This window comes from Tamandua tetradactyla, chromosome 15, assembly GCF_023851605.1.
Source record: "Tamandua tetradactyla isolate mTamTet1 chromosome 15, mTamTet1.pri, whole genome shotgun sequence".
Taxonomy (NCBI): Eukaryota; Metazoa; Chordata; class Mammalia; order Pilosa; family Myrmecophagidae; genus Tamandua; species Tamandua tetradactyla.
Genome location: NC_135341.1, coordinates 82163326 through 82177110, shown reverse-complemented (window position 1 = coordinate 82177110; position 13785 = coordinate 82163326). Strand labels below are relative to the sequence as shown.

At 37.1% G+C, this 13785-nt stretch overlaps 1 protein-coding gene across 4 annotated transcripts in view; it reads right to left on the bottom strand.

Moving 5' to 3' along the window:
• Window positions 1–13785, bottom strand: part of ARMC8 (armadillo repeat containing 8) — a 142747-nt gene that overhangs the window by 83794 nt on the left and 45168 nt on the right. For 3 of the 4 annotated variants that reach the window (XM_077130226.1, XM_077130227.1, XM_077130229.1), the window contains one exon: window positions 13395–13487. The exons of the other annotated variant lie outside the window; for it this stretch is intronic. In XM_077130226.1, coding sequence (XP_076986341.1) covers window positions 13395–13487 — 93 coding nt within the window. The remainder of the gene's footprint in view (window positions 1–13394; window positions 13488–13785) is intronic. 4 annotated transcript variants of the gene reach the window in all.

Genomic DNA, 13785 nt, shown 5'->3' with positions numbered 1-13785 from the left:
GATGCCTTGTATTTCTTTTTCTTGTCTAATTCCTCTGGCTAGAACCTCTAACATGATGTTGAATAACAGTGGTGATAATGGACATCTTTGTCTTGTTCCTGATCTTAGGGGGAAAGTTTTCAATTTTTCCCCATTGAGGATGATATTAGCTGTGGGTTTTTCATATATTCCCTCTATCATTTTAAGGAAGTTCCCTTGTATTCCTATCTTTTGAAGTGTTTTCAACAGGAAAGGATGTTGAATCTTGTCAAATGCCTTCTCTGCATCAATTGAGATGATCATGTGATTTTTCTGCTTTGATTTGTTGATATGGTGTATTACATTAATTGATTTTCTTATGTTGAACCATCCTTGCATACCTGGGATGAATCCTACTTGGTCATGATGTATAATTCTTTCAATGTGTTGTTGGATTCGATTTGCTAGAATTTTGTTGAGGATTTTTGCATCTATATTCATTAGAGAGATTGGTCTGTAGTTTTCTTTTTTTGTAATATCTTTGCCTGGTTTTGGTATGAGGGTGATGTTGGCTTCATAGAATGAATTAGGTAGCTTTCCCTTCACTTCGATTTTTTTGAAGAGTTTGAGGAGAGTTGGTACTAATTCTTTCTGGAATGTTTGGTAGCATTCACATGTGAAGCCGTCTGGTCCTGGACTTTTCTTTTTAGGAAGCTTTTGAATGACTGATTCAATTTCTTTACTTGTGATTGGTTTGTTGAGGTCATCTATTTCTTCTTGAGTCAAAGTTGGTTGTTCATGCCTTTCAAGGAACCCGTCCATTTTATCTAAATTGTTGTATTTATTAGCGTAAAGTTGTTCACAGTATCCTGTTATTACCTCCTTTATTTCTGTGGGGTCAGTGGTTATGTCTCCTGTTCCATTTCTGATCTTATTTATTTGCGTCCTCTCTCTTCTTCTTTTTGTCAATCTTGCTAAGGGCCCATCAATCTTATTGATTTTCTCATAGAACCAACTTCTGGTCTTATTGATTTTCTCTACTGTTTTCAATTTCATTTATTTCTGCTCTTTGCTATTTCTTTCCTTTTGCTTGCTTTGGGGTTAGTTTGCTGTTCTTTCTCCAGTTCTTCCAAGTGGACAGTTAATTCCTGAATTTTTGCCTTTTCTTCTTTTCTGATATAGGCATTTAGGGCAATAAATTTCCCTCTTAGCACTGCCTTTGCTGTGTCCCGTAGGTTTTGATATGTTGTGTTTTCATTTTCATTTGCCTCGAGGTATTTACTAATTTCTCTTGCAATTTCTTCTTTGACCCACTCGTTGTTTAAGAGTGTGTTGTTGAGCCGCCACGTATTTGTGAATTTTCTGGCTCTCCGCCTATTATTGATTTCCAACTTCATTCCTTTATGATCCGAGAAAGTGTTGTGTATGATTTCAATCTTTTTAAATTTGTTAAGACTTGCTTTGTGACCCAGCATATGGTCTATCTTTGAGAATGATCCATGAGCACTTGAGAAAAAGGTGTATCCTGCTGTTGTGGGATGTAATGTCCTATAAATCTCTGTTAAGTCTAGCTCATTTATTGTAATATTCAAATTCTCTATTTCTTTATTGATCCTCTGTCTAGATGTTCTGTCCATTGATGAGAGTGGTGAATTGAAGTCTCCAACTATTATGCTATATGTGTCTATTTCCCTTTTCAGTGTTTGCAGTGTATTCCTCACGTATTTTGGGGCATTCTGGTTCAGTGCATAAATATTTATGATTGTTATATCTTCTTGTTTAATTGTTCCTTTTATTAGTAGATAGTGTCCTTCTTTGTCTCTTTTAACTGTTTTACATTTGAAGTCTAATTTGTTGGATATTAGTATAGCTACTCCTGCTCTTTTCTGGTTGTTATTTGCATGAAATATCTTTTCCCAACCTTTCACTTTCAACCTATGTTTATCTTTGGGTCTAAGATGTGTTTCCTGTAGACAGCATATAGAAGGATCCTGTTTTTTAATCCATTCTGCCAGTCTATGTCTTTTGATTGGGGAATTCAGTCCATTAACATTTAGTGTTATTACTGTTTGGATAATATTTTCCTCTACCATTTTGCCTTATGTATTATATATATCATATCTGATTTTCCTTCTTTCTACACTCTTCTCCATACCTCTCTCTTCTGTCTTTTCGTATCTAACTCTAGTGCTCCCTTTAGTATTTCTTGCAGAGCTGGTCTCTTGGTCACAAATTCTCTCAGTGACTTTTTGTCTGAAAATGTTTTAATTTCGCCCTCATTTTTGAAGGACAATTTTGCTGGATACAGAAGTCTTGGTTGGCAGTTTTTCTCTTTTAGTAATTTAAATATATCATCCCACTGTCTTCTAGCTTCCACGGTTTCTGCTGAGAAATCTACACATAGTCTTCTTGGGTTGCCCTTGTATGTGATGGATTGTTTTTCTCTTGCTGCTTTCAAGATCCTCTCTTTCTCTTTGACCTCTGACATTCTAACTAGTAAGTGTCTTGGAGAATGCCTATTTGGGTCTAATCTCTTTGGGGTGCACTGCACTTCTTGGATCTGTAATTTTAGGTCTTTCATAAGAGTTGGGAAATTTTCAGTGATAATTTCTTCCATTAGTTTTTCTCCTCCTTTTCCCTTCTCTTCTCCTTCTGGGACACCCACAACACATATATTTGTGCAGTTCATATTATAATTCAATTCCCTGATCCCCTGCTCAAAGTTTTCCATCTTTTCCCTATAGTTTCTTTTTCTTTTTGGAATTCAGATGTTCCATCCTCCAGTTCACTAATTCTATCTTCTGTCTCTTTAAATCTACCATTGTAGGTATCCATTGTTTTTTCCATCTTTTCTACTTTATCCTTCAATTCCATAAGTTCTGTGATTTGTTTTTTCAGACTTTCTATTTCTTCTTTTTGTTCAGCCCATGTCTTCTTCATGTCCTCCCTCAATTTATTGATTTGGTTTTTGACGAGGTTTTCCATTTCTGTTCGTATATTCAGAATTAGTTGTCTCAGCTCCTGTATCTCATTTGAACTATTGGTTTGTTCCTCTGACTGGGCCATATTCAATTTTCCTAGCGTGATCCGTTATTTTCTGCTGGTGTCTGGGCATTTAATCAGATTTCCCTGGATGAGGGATCCAGCAGGTTGAAAGATTTTCCTGTGAAATCTCTGGGCTCTGTTTTCTTATCCTGCCCAGTATGTGGCGCTCGTGGCACTCGTCTGTCTGTAGGTCTCACCAGTAAAAGATGCTGTGTCTCCTTTAACTTTGGAAAACTCTCGCTGTGGGGGAGGGTTGCCAGCCGAAGCGGCTTGGGGGAGTGCCGGTCCAAATCTCCCAGCCGGCCTGGGAAACCAAGCATGGCGGGGGGCGCCAGCCTCCGCGGCTTGGGGGAGTGCCGATCCAACGTTTCCAGCCGGACCGGGAAGCCACGGGTGTGGAAGGGACCCTGTTTGCCGGCCTCTGCCACTTGGGGGACCTCCTATCCAATTTTCCCAGCCGGCCTGGGAGGCCGCGCGTGGGGGGGGCACTGGCCGCCGCAGCTTGAGGGTACCGCCTGTCCAATTCTCCCAGCCGGCCCGGGAAGGAGGGAGGGAGGGACTCCGGCTGCCAGCCGCCCCGGCCCAGGGAAGTGCACGCCCCTCGGCTATCTCACCGCAGCGGATTCTCCCTATCGGTTCAGCCGTTCCAGAATGGGGTACGCTGTCTTTTTGGTCTCTGTCGTGGCTCCGGGAGCTGTTCTGTACCGTTTCTATTCCTTTAGTAGCTGTTCTGGAGGAGGAACTAAGACCCGTGTGTCTTCCTAAGCCGCCATCTTCTCCGGAAGCCCCAAGTTGAATTCTTGATATTCTCACAAGCAGTGTGGACAACCAAAAGCTATGGGCTGGGCCCCCAGTCTTGGGGTTTGTTCATATGAAACCTAACCCCACAAAGGATAGGTCAATCCTACTTAAAATTAGGCCTAGGAGTCACCCCCAAGAGAACCTCTTTTGTTGCTCAGATGTGGCCTCTCTTTCCAGCCAATATAACAAGCAAACTCACCATCCTCCCCCTGTCTACATGGGACATGACTCCCAGGGGTGTAGACCTTCCTGGCAACTTGGGACAGAAATCCTAGAATGAGCTGAGACTCGGCATCAAGGGATTGAGAAGAACTCTAGAATGAGCTGGGACTCAGCATCAAGGGATTGAGAAAATCTTCTTGACCAAAAGGGGGAAGAGTGAAATGAGACAAAATGTCAATGGCTGAGAGATTCCAAACAGAGTCAAGAGGTTATCCTGGAGGTTATTCTTACACATTAAGTAGATACCACCTTCTTATCCGAGATATAATGGAGAGGCTGGAAGGAACTGCCTGAAAATGTAGAGCTGCGTTTCAGTAGCCATGTTTCTTGATGACAATTGTATAATGATACAGCTTTCACAATGTGACTGTGTGATTGTGAAAACCTTGTGTCTGATGCTCCTTTTATCTACCTTGTCAACAGATGAGTAGAACATATGGAATAAAAATAAATAACAGGGGGAACAAATGTTACAATAAATTTAGTTTAAAATGCTAGTATTCAATGAAAGGGAGGGGTAAGGGGTATGGTATGTATAAATTTTTTTTCTGTTTTCATTTTATTTCTTTTTCTAATAGATGCAAATGTTCCAAGAAATGATTATGATGATGAATATGCAACTATGTGATGATACTGTGAATTACTGATTATATATGTAGAACGGAATGATCAAAATAGTAATGTTTGCATTTGCTTGGTGTTTTTTGGTATTTAAAAAAAAAGATTAGAACATGGCTTTTCTAGGGTATATAATCCTTTCTAACTGGCACATATCTCCAGGCAAATAAAAAAGAAAACACAACATATCAAAACCTATAGGTTTTGATGCAGCAAAGGCGGTGCTGACAGGGAAATTTATTACCCTAAATACCTATATTAATAAGGAAGAAACACCAAAAATTGAGGATTAACTGCTCACCTGGAAGAACTAGAAGAACAACAAACTAATGCCTACACAAACAAAAGGAAAGAAATAATAAAGATTAGAGCAAACACAAATTAAACTGAGAACATGAAAACAATTGAGAAAATCAACCAAACAGGAAATTGGTTCTTTGAGAAAAATCAACAAAACTGATGGACCTTAGCTAAGCTGCCAAAAAAAAAAAAAAAAAAAAGAGAGAGAGAGTGAAAGAGAGGAGATGAATAAATACAATCAGAAATGGGAAAGGAGACATAACTAACTACTGACCCCACAGATATAAAGGAGCTAATGAGCAGTTACTATGAGCAACTACATGTTAATAAACTAGACAACCTAGACGAAATGGACAACTTCTCAGAAAGGCATGAACAACCAACACTGACTCAAGAAGAAATAGATGACTTAAACAAACCAATCACAAGTAAAGAGATTGACTCGGTCATCAAAATGCTCCCAAAAAAGAAAAGTCAAGGACCAGATTATGTCACATGTCAATTCTACCAAGCATTCAAGAAAGAATTAGTACCAATCATGCTCAAACTCTTCATAAAATTGAAGAGGGAAAGCTACATAGCTCATTCTATGAAGACAGCATCACCTTAATACCAAAGACAGATAAATATACAAGAAAAGAAAATTACAGAGTGATCTCTTTCACGAATATAGATGCAAAAATCCTCAACAAAATACTTGCAAATCAAATCCAGCAGCACATGAAAATAATTATACACCATGACCAAGTGGGATTTATTCCAGATATGCAAGGCTGGTTCAGCACAGGAAAATCAACTAATGTATAATATCATATCAATAAGTCAAAGTGGAAAAAACAAACAATCATCTTGATTGATGCAGAAAAGGCAGTTGACAAAATTAATATCCTTTCCTGATAAAAACCCTTCCAACGATAGGAATAGAAGGGCACTTCCTCAACATGATTAAGGGAATATATGAAAAACTCACGGCTAACATTGTCCTCAATAAGCAAAGACTGAAAGCTTTCCCTCTAAGATCAGAAACTAGACAAGGATGCCTACTGTCACCAATGTTATTCAACATTGTGCTGGAAGTTCTAGCCAGAGCAGTTAGACAAGAAAAGGAAATAAAAGGCATCCAAATTGGAAAGGAAGAAGTAAAATGCTGTCTACAGATTATATGATACTATATGTCAAAAATCCTGAAAAATCTGCAGCAAAGCTACTACAGTTAAAAAATGAGTACAGCAAAGTGGCAGGGTACAAGAGCAATACTCAAAAATCAGTTGTGTTTCTATATACTAGGAATGAGCAATCCGAGGAGGGAATCAAGAAAAAAATTCCATTTATAACAGCAACCAAAAGAATCAAATATTTAAGAATAAATTTAACTGAGTATATAAAAGACCTATACACAGAAAAGTACAAGAAATTGCTAAAAGAAATCACGGAAGACCTAAGAAATGAAGGGCATACCTCATTCATGGGTTGGAAGACTAAATATAGTTAAGATATCAATTCTACCCAAATTGATTTCTAGATTCAATGCAATACCAACTAAAATCTCTAACAACTTACTTTGCAGAAACAGAAAAACCAAAAATCAAATTTATGTGGAAGGGCAGGGTGCCTGGAATAGCTAAAAATATCTTGAGAAAGAAAAATGAAATGGGATGTCTCACACTACCTGACTTTATAGTATATGACGAAGCTACAATGGGTCAAAACAGCATGGTACTGGCATAAAGACAGAAGTACTGACCAATGGAATCGAACAGAGTGTTCAGAAATAGACCCTCTCATCTATGGACAACTGATCTTTGTTAAGGCAGTCAAGTAAACTCACTTCGGACAAAGCAGCCTCTTCAACAGATGGTCTTTAGAGAACTGGATATTCATATACAAAAAAAGGAAAGAGGATCTATATCTCACATCCTATATTAACTCAAAATGGATCAAAGACCTAAACATTCGAGTTTGCATGGTGCAACTGCTCTGGAAAACAGTTTGGCGGTTCCTCAGGAAGCTAAGAATAGAATTGCCATATGATCCAGTAACCCCATTACTAGGTATATTCAGAGGAACGGAAGGCAAGGACATAAACAGACATTTGCACACCAATGTTTATAGCAGCATTATTCATAATTGCCAAGAGATAGAAACAGCCCAAATGTCCATCAATGAACAAGTGGCTAAACAAGCTGTAGTATATACATACGATGGAATATTACACAACTGTAAGACAGAATAAAGTCATAAATCATGTAACAAAGTGGATGAACCTTAAGGACATTATGCTGAGTGAAATTAGCCAGAAACAAAAGGACAAATGCTATACTGTCTCACTAATATGAACATTAATGAGGGAACTTTGAGAACACAGGTTATCAGGAGACAGAAAGAGGGTAGAGATTGGGCATTTGGTAGTGACGGAACATAGAATGTGAATAGGACTGACTGAAAAGATCCAGATAGTAGTACAATACTATCTGATGGTAGTACAATAATATAAGTACACTGAACAAAGCTAAGTGTGTGCATAGTTGAGGGAGGAGGTTGGGGGCACATATGACACCAGAAGGAAACACAGAGGATCAAAACTGAGATGGTATTAACTTAGCAATGCCTAGAGAGGACAATGATGGTGAGTAAAGGCACAAATATAAGAATGTTCTTGCAGGAGGCAGAACTAATGAGTGTAAACATTGCAAGGTGTTGAAAATGGGATGGTATACAGGATAAAAAATACAATCAATGCATACTACGGTCTATAGTTAACAATAACATTGTAATATCCTTCTACTGAATGTAACGAAGGCAATATGCCAAAACCAAATGTCAGTAAACAGGGAATATGAAGGAGGTAGATATGGGATTCTTTGAGGAAGAAAAGAAAATGTCCTCATATTGATTGTGGTGGTGAAGGAATGGCTATGTGAGTATACAAGGAATCACTGATTTTTAACTTAGGTTGGATTGTATGATGTGTAAATAAAACTGAAAATGGAGAAAGTGTAGACAGAGATGTACCTATTCACTGTCGGTAGGGAAACAAAGTGGTGCAGCCCCTCTGGAGGGCAGTGTGGTGGCTCCACAGGAGGCTAGGAGAGGGGATGCCATATGATTCCGCAACACTGTTGTTAGGTATATACTTGGAGGAACTGAGAGTGGGGACATGAATGAACATTTGCACACTGGTGTTTATGGTGGCACTGTTCATGATTTGCAATGGATGGAGGTGGCCCAAGGGTAGATCCACTGAGAAATGGAAGGAGGAACTATGGTGTTCACATACAATGGACTATTAAGCAACAGCAATAAGGAATGAAGTTGTAAGGCATGCAACTAGATGAATGAACCTCGAGGACAGTATGTTGAACAAAATGTCAGAAACAAAACAAATACTATCATGCCTCACTCATATGGACTAACTATAATAAAACAAACTTGGACAACCGAAATCAAGAGCATAGGTTATCAGGTTAGAGCCTATTTATAAAGGCTCCTGATTGTAAGCTCTTACAGCAGTCACATATAATCAAATTATATTCTCAATTCTGAGATGCTGAGCTATTTGTGTATAACCTTATCATTCCCTAGAACTTTGGGTATTTGTGTGACACCTAAGACTCAAAGTTAGAGCTCTGAAGCTATGAAAGACAGCACTAGCCCATACAGCAACTTTTTTAAAAGCTGAAAAGGTGATCCAACTTCAACTAGAGATATGAATGAAGCTGATTTGGATAGGACTAAAATAAATCGGAACAGAGAGTAAAAGATGATATGGTCTATATTTTAAAACTTCAAATTCTGTGCAAGACCAAAGGAAAAGATGTTTATCTCATGCAAAATTTATACTTCAGGCAGCACACTATCTAATTTAACTTGTATGGTCCGTTTATTTGAACACCATAATTACATGGAATCTCAAATAGGGTGTGAGATATTATTGGTTTGTACAGGATAGTGTAATGCCCTGATACATACCAGAGTAATTTGCAAAGTCCTCTCGAGGAACTGGGGAGAAAGGAGGAAATATTAAATTTCCTACCTGGGGAATACCTGATATTCTGACAACCACTGGGGACAATCAATTTAATAGGCCGAGCCCTCGTTCTTGGGGCTTGGCCCTATGAAACTTATTCCTGCAACGGAGAAGCTAAGCCTACTTTTAATTATGTCTAAGAACCACCCCCCAGAGAACCTCTTTCATTGCTCAGATGTGGCCTCTCTAAGCCTACCTGGCAGACAACTCATTGCCCTTACCCCCCACCCCGCCACCCATGTCAAGTGGGTCTTGACTCCTAGTGGTGTAAATCTCCTAGGGATGAGCCGGGACCCAACATCATGGGATTGAGAAAGCCTTCCTGACCAAGAGAGGGGAGAGAAAAATGAGACAAAATAATTTTCAGTGGCTGAGAGATTTCAAACAGAGTCAAGAGGTTATTCTGGAGGCTATTCTTATGGATTATATAAATACTCCTTTTTAGTTTATGGATTATTGGAGTGACTAGAGGGAAGTACTTAAAACTGTTGAACTGTGTTCCAGTAGCCTTGTTTCTCGAAGACAACTGTGTAACTATATAGCTTCTATAATGTAACCATTAATTGTGAAAATGTTGTGGCTGACACTCCCTTTATCCAGGGTCTAGACAGATAAGTAAAAAAAATAAGAACAAATAAATAATAGGCATGGGATAAGTGGTAAAAAAAAATTGGGTAGACTGCAATACTAGTGGTCAATAACTGCAATACTAGTGGTCAATGAGAGGAAGAGGTAAGGAGTATGCATGTATGAGTTTTTCTTTTTTCATTTTATTTCTTTTTCTGGATTGATGCAAATGTTCTAAAAATGATCACAGTGATGAATGTATAACTCTGTGATGATGTGGTAAGCCATTAATTGTATACTTTGGGTGAAATGTATGGTACGTAAAGATATCTCAATAAAAATATTTTTTTTAAAATTCAAGCCCTGAGAATATCAATATTTTCAGGTACTGCAAAAGTACAGTTATATCCTTCTGGAAGAGTATGTAACAATACATATATCAAGCAACTGCACTCTGGTAACTGATCCTAAAATAACCTAAAGATGTGCGCTAAGATGCAGTTTCAATAACACTGAAAAGACGGTTTATAATAGAAATTAGAAAATACCTAAAATGTACAATGGAGGTTTGCTTGAGTAAACTGTGGAATACAATGTAGTAATTAAAAATAAGAATGTAGAGAAATGACAGAACCTCAGAAACAAAAGAAGCCTCAGAGCCCAAAGAGAGAGCAGACGTAGACACCTGGAGACAGTTGCTTCAGAGAATAGACACATTATGTTTGGAGATGCTTGGAGCCCAGCAGACATCGCCATGAGATGTTAAGCAAGCCAGAACCTGGAGAGAGCCAAGGGAAACCAAGAGAGGAAAGCCAGCCTTGGAGAAGCAAAGTGAGGAACCCCTACAGAAACAGAGGCTGAAAGCAATGGAGCCCAGGAGCAAGGGACCAGCAGATGCCAGCCACATGACTACCCAGCTGACAGAGGTGCTCCTGACCTGTCAGCCTTCCTTGAATTAAGGTTCTTTCCCTGCCTTAGTTGGACATTTTCACAGACTAGAATGGTAAATTCGTAACTTATTAAATTTTCCTTTTTAAAAACCAAAAAAGAAAAAAAAGACTGTAAAAGTATATTTATTACAGAAGTATGATTGAACTACACTGAATGAAAAAAGTATAAAATATTACATATAGTATTATTTGTTCTGGTTAAAAAAAAAAAAGATATGTATGTAAAATAAGAATCTGGAAACACATAAACCAGAATATTAACATTCATTTATTCTGGGTGGTAGGTTTATTAAAAATTTTATCTTTTGTTAATCTGTATTTTTTGAAAAAATGTTTAATGTTTGTTAATGTTAAATATTTGTTAATTGTTAAGTTAATGCTACATTGGGGGTAATTTGTTCATCCATTCTAGAGAGTTTAAACCCTTGGTATGCAAACTCATCGCTTAAGAACCACTAATTGGGGACCTCTGAATCAATTTACTATTCAAACTTCTAGTGTGAATACCAAATTTGAAATGCTGTGGGGCATTATCCAAATAATTAGATTTAACACACGAAAGCTAAGAAATGAATCAATGAATAAACCAACTATAGGAGTTCAACTAGGTATTACAGATTCTCAGAAATGCTCATACCAAATATTTTCAAAAGAAAACTCTGGGTAGCAAATGGCTGTATTTCCAAAGAAATAACTATACAGCTAATTATCAATGTTACTATGTAGCATAACATATTCTACAAATCAATTATTTGGTGATATATATGACTCTTCAAAGGACTGAAATCATAGAGACATGAATATTTATAAGTAAAACAAGTAATAGAGATTAGCCAAATCAAGTTTGTTATTTTTCTCCTAAGGAAAAAGATCTAGGGAGGTAAAAAGGCAAGCCCAGATCCACTAGTCGGCTGACACCAGGGCCATATTTAAAATTCCAGTATGCTATCTCTGTGTACTTTCTGCTGTAACATTCAGCAGCTAAGGAATATGCAAGATGAAGACAGACACCCCACTGAAGAACACAACATATTATCCCACCTGTGTCTTTGTTGCTAGAGTGTAGTTTTAAAAACTGCATTTTTACAATTTATACAACTTAATTTCTAGAAAGCACAATTTGAGGGAAAAGGTTCAACTCTGGAAAGCTCTCCTACAATGACAACACAATTAGAACCACGTTTCCTAATTTTACAACTGAAATGCGAAATGGTCCTTTAAGTTCTACAGGTATAGTTCTATAGGTCCTTTAAGTTCTATAGGCAAGAGCAGTGAGGAAAGCAGAATGCAGTTGGCTCTTCTAGTTGTACAGACCAACTGTCACTGGGTTAGCCTAAATGGATCTCGCTGTAAATTCAGAAAAGATTTGGCATTATCTCTCTTCCCGACCCTTCTCTTTAAGGGTAAAATATTAATATTTAGAATGGCAAAGAATTATTGTAATAAATCTGATGCATGTAAGCTTAAAGAAAAAGAAAAAAAAACACTCTGATAAAAACATTGGGGAAAACTTGTACCTGGTTTTGTTCACTTCATCTTTCCTGTGTTATGTTGATGGAAATGGTTATTTCACTCTTTAATTACTGTTTTGTTTTCGACTTTGTATTTGAAGAACCTTTAATTTATTTAATATCCACTGTTTCAAGCATTGCTCTTTCTGGAGTACCTGTTAGCTATGAATATTTATGTCTATCAGTTTGGTATGTTTTACTTGCAGTAAACTGATCTCCAAAGATTTCCTTTTGGAGATCCAGTTTTGAGTATGTTTTACTTGTAGTAAACTAATCTCCAAAGATTTCCTTTTGAAAACATTCCCCTCCTTAATTTTTACATTCCTTACCGTTTTACTAAATATTAAGTGTTCTTTGACAATTTTGTTGCTCATGTGTTTGGGGGGTACAAAAGTAAAATGAATCTCTCACTACATCAGAAAGTTTGTTTTAAACTCACAGATCAAATGTGCCTTAATCTTTTTTTATTTAGATTTCAAACAATGATAAGGATTACCATTTTAATATATATTATTGGAGATCTGCTTATTTGTAAATAGCCTATTGCTCATTTGGAAAAATAAACCAGTAGCCAATATTTTTCTATTGTTAAAAAAAAAAAAAAGATGGCTCTCACCATCTTTCTTAAATTTTCTTGCAGGTCACTAGGTATTTCTGATACTCACAATTCTCCCCAACACATAAAAGAGATTGCAAATAAATCATCACCCACAATTATCAAAAACTACACTCAAGATAAAAGCTATGAAGCAAAATAACTAGCATTTCACAGAACCCTTCAATTTAGGTTTTGGTCTTTTTATTAACAGAGAAATGTCTTTCAACAATGAGCAGAGAAGAACCGCTCTCATTTCTCCTTGTATGAGATCACTAAAAACAATTTCCAACAAAGTGGAAACTGAGGAGGTGGGGAAACAATTATTATCACACTCTGCTGGTGATTATAAAATAGTACAACCCATAAAACACATCATGTGGAAAAATCACAAATGTTTGTCCTCTTTGACTCAGCAATTCCACTTATAAAATGCCCTATGTACAAGGTATTTGTAGGAGCACTGTTTTGTAAGGGCATAAAAATGGAAACAAAGTAAATGTCAATAATAGAGTACTGGTTAAATACATTATACATCTATACAATAAAATATTATGCAGCTGTTTAAAAAAATGAAGGAGCTTCTTATGTATTAATATGGAATAGCCTTCAAGATATGTTAAGTGAAAAATGTAAGGTTTATTAAGTATGCCACTATTTGTGTGTAAAAAAAGAAAAAATAGGTACATTGGTTTGCTTATATATGAATAGACTATCTTTGTGAAGATACACAATGAAGGTATATCTCCTAAAGGCATATAAGATTTTACATAATAGAGAACATTTATTCTGGTTCTTACTTTACAGCAGTGTGAGAAGATCTGACAGATGTACTCTTGGGTGTAACGGCTCCTGCTAAGCAGCGCCATAAGGTGTGGTATCACTGTAGCATCCTGGAGTTGAAGAAAAGGAGAGCACAGCAACAAGGACAAAATATTTTTGTGCACTTGACAAAATATTTTCATGAGTAGGTACACAGTCATTGTATCTAGAATCTTAATGACACTAAATGAAGTCTCTATAAGGAACACAGCAAAACAAAAGCAACATGGCTATCAAAACCGTCTAGACAAAGGACAAAGAAAGGGGCTTTAAGATTCAACCTTGACAACCAAAAAGAGAGTAGGAAATGCTCAACTTCTCTCCTATAATATAATAAAATGACTTCAAAAAAACAAACAAATAAAATGA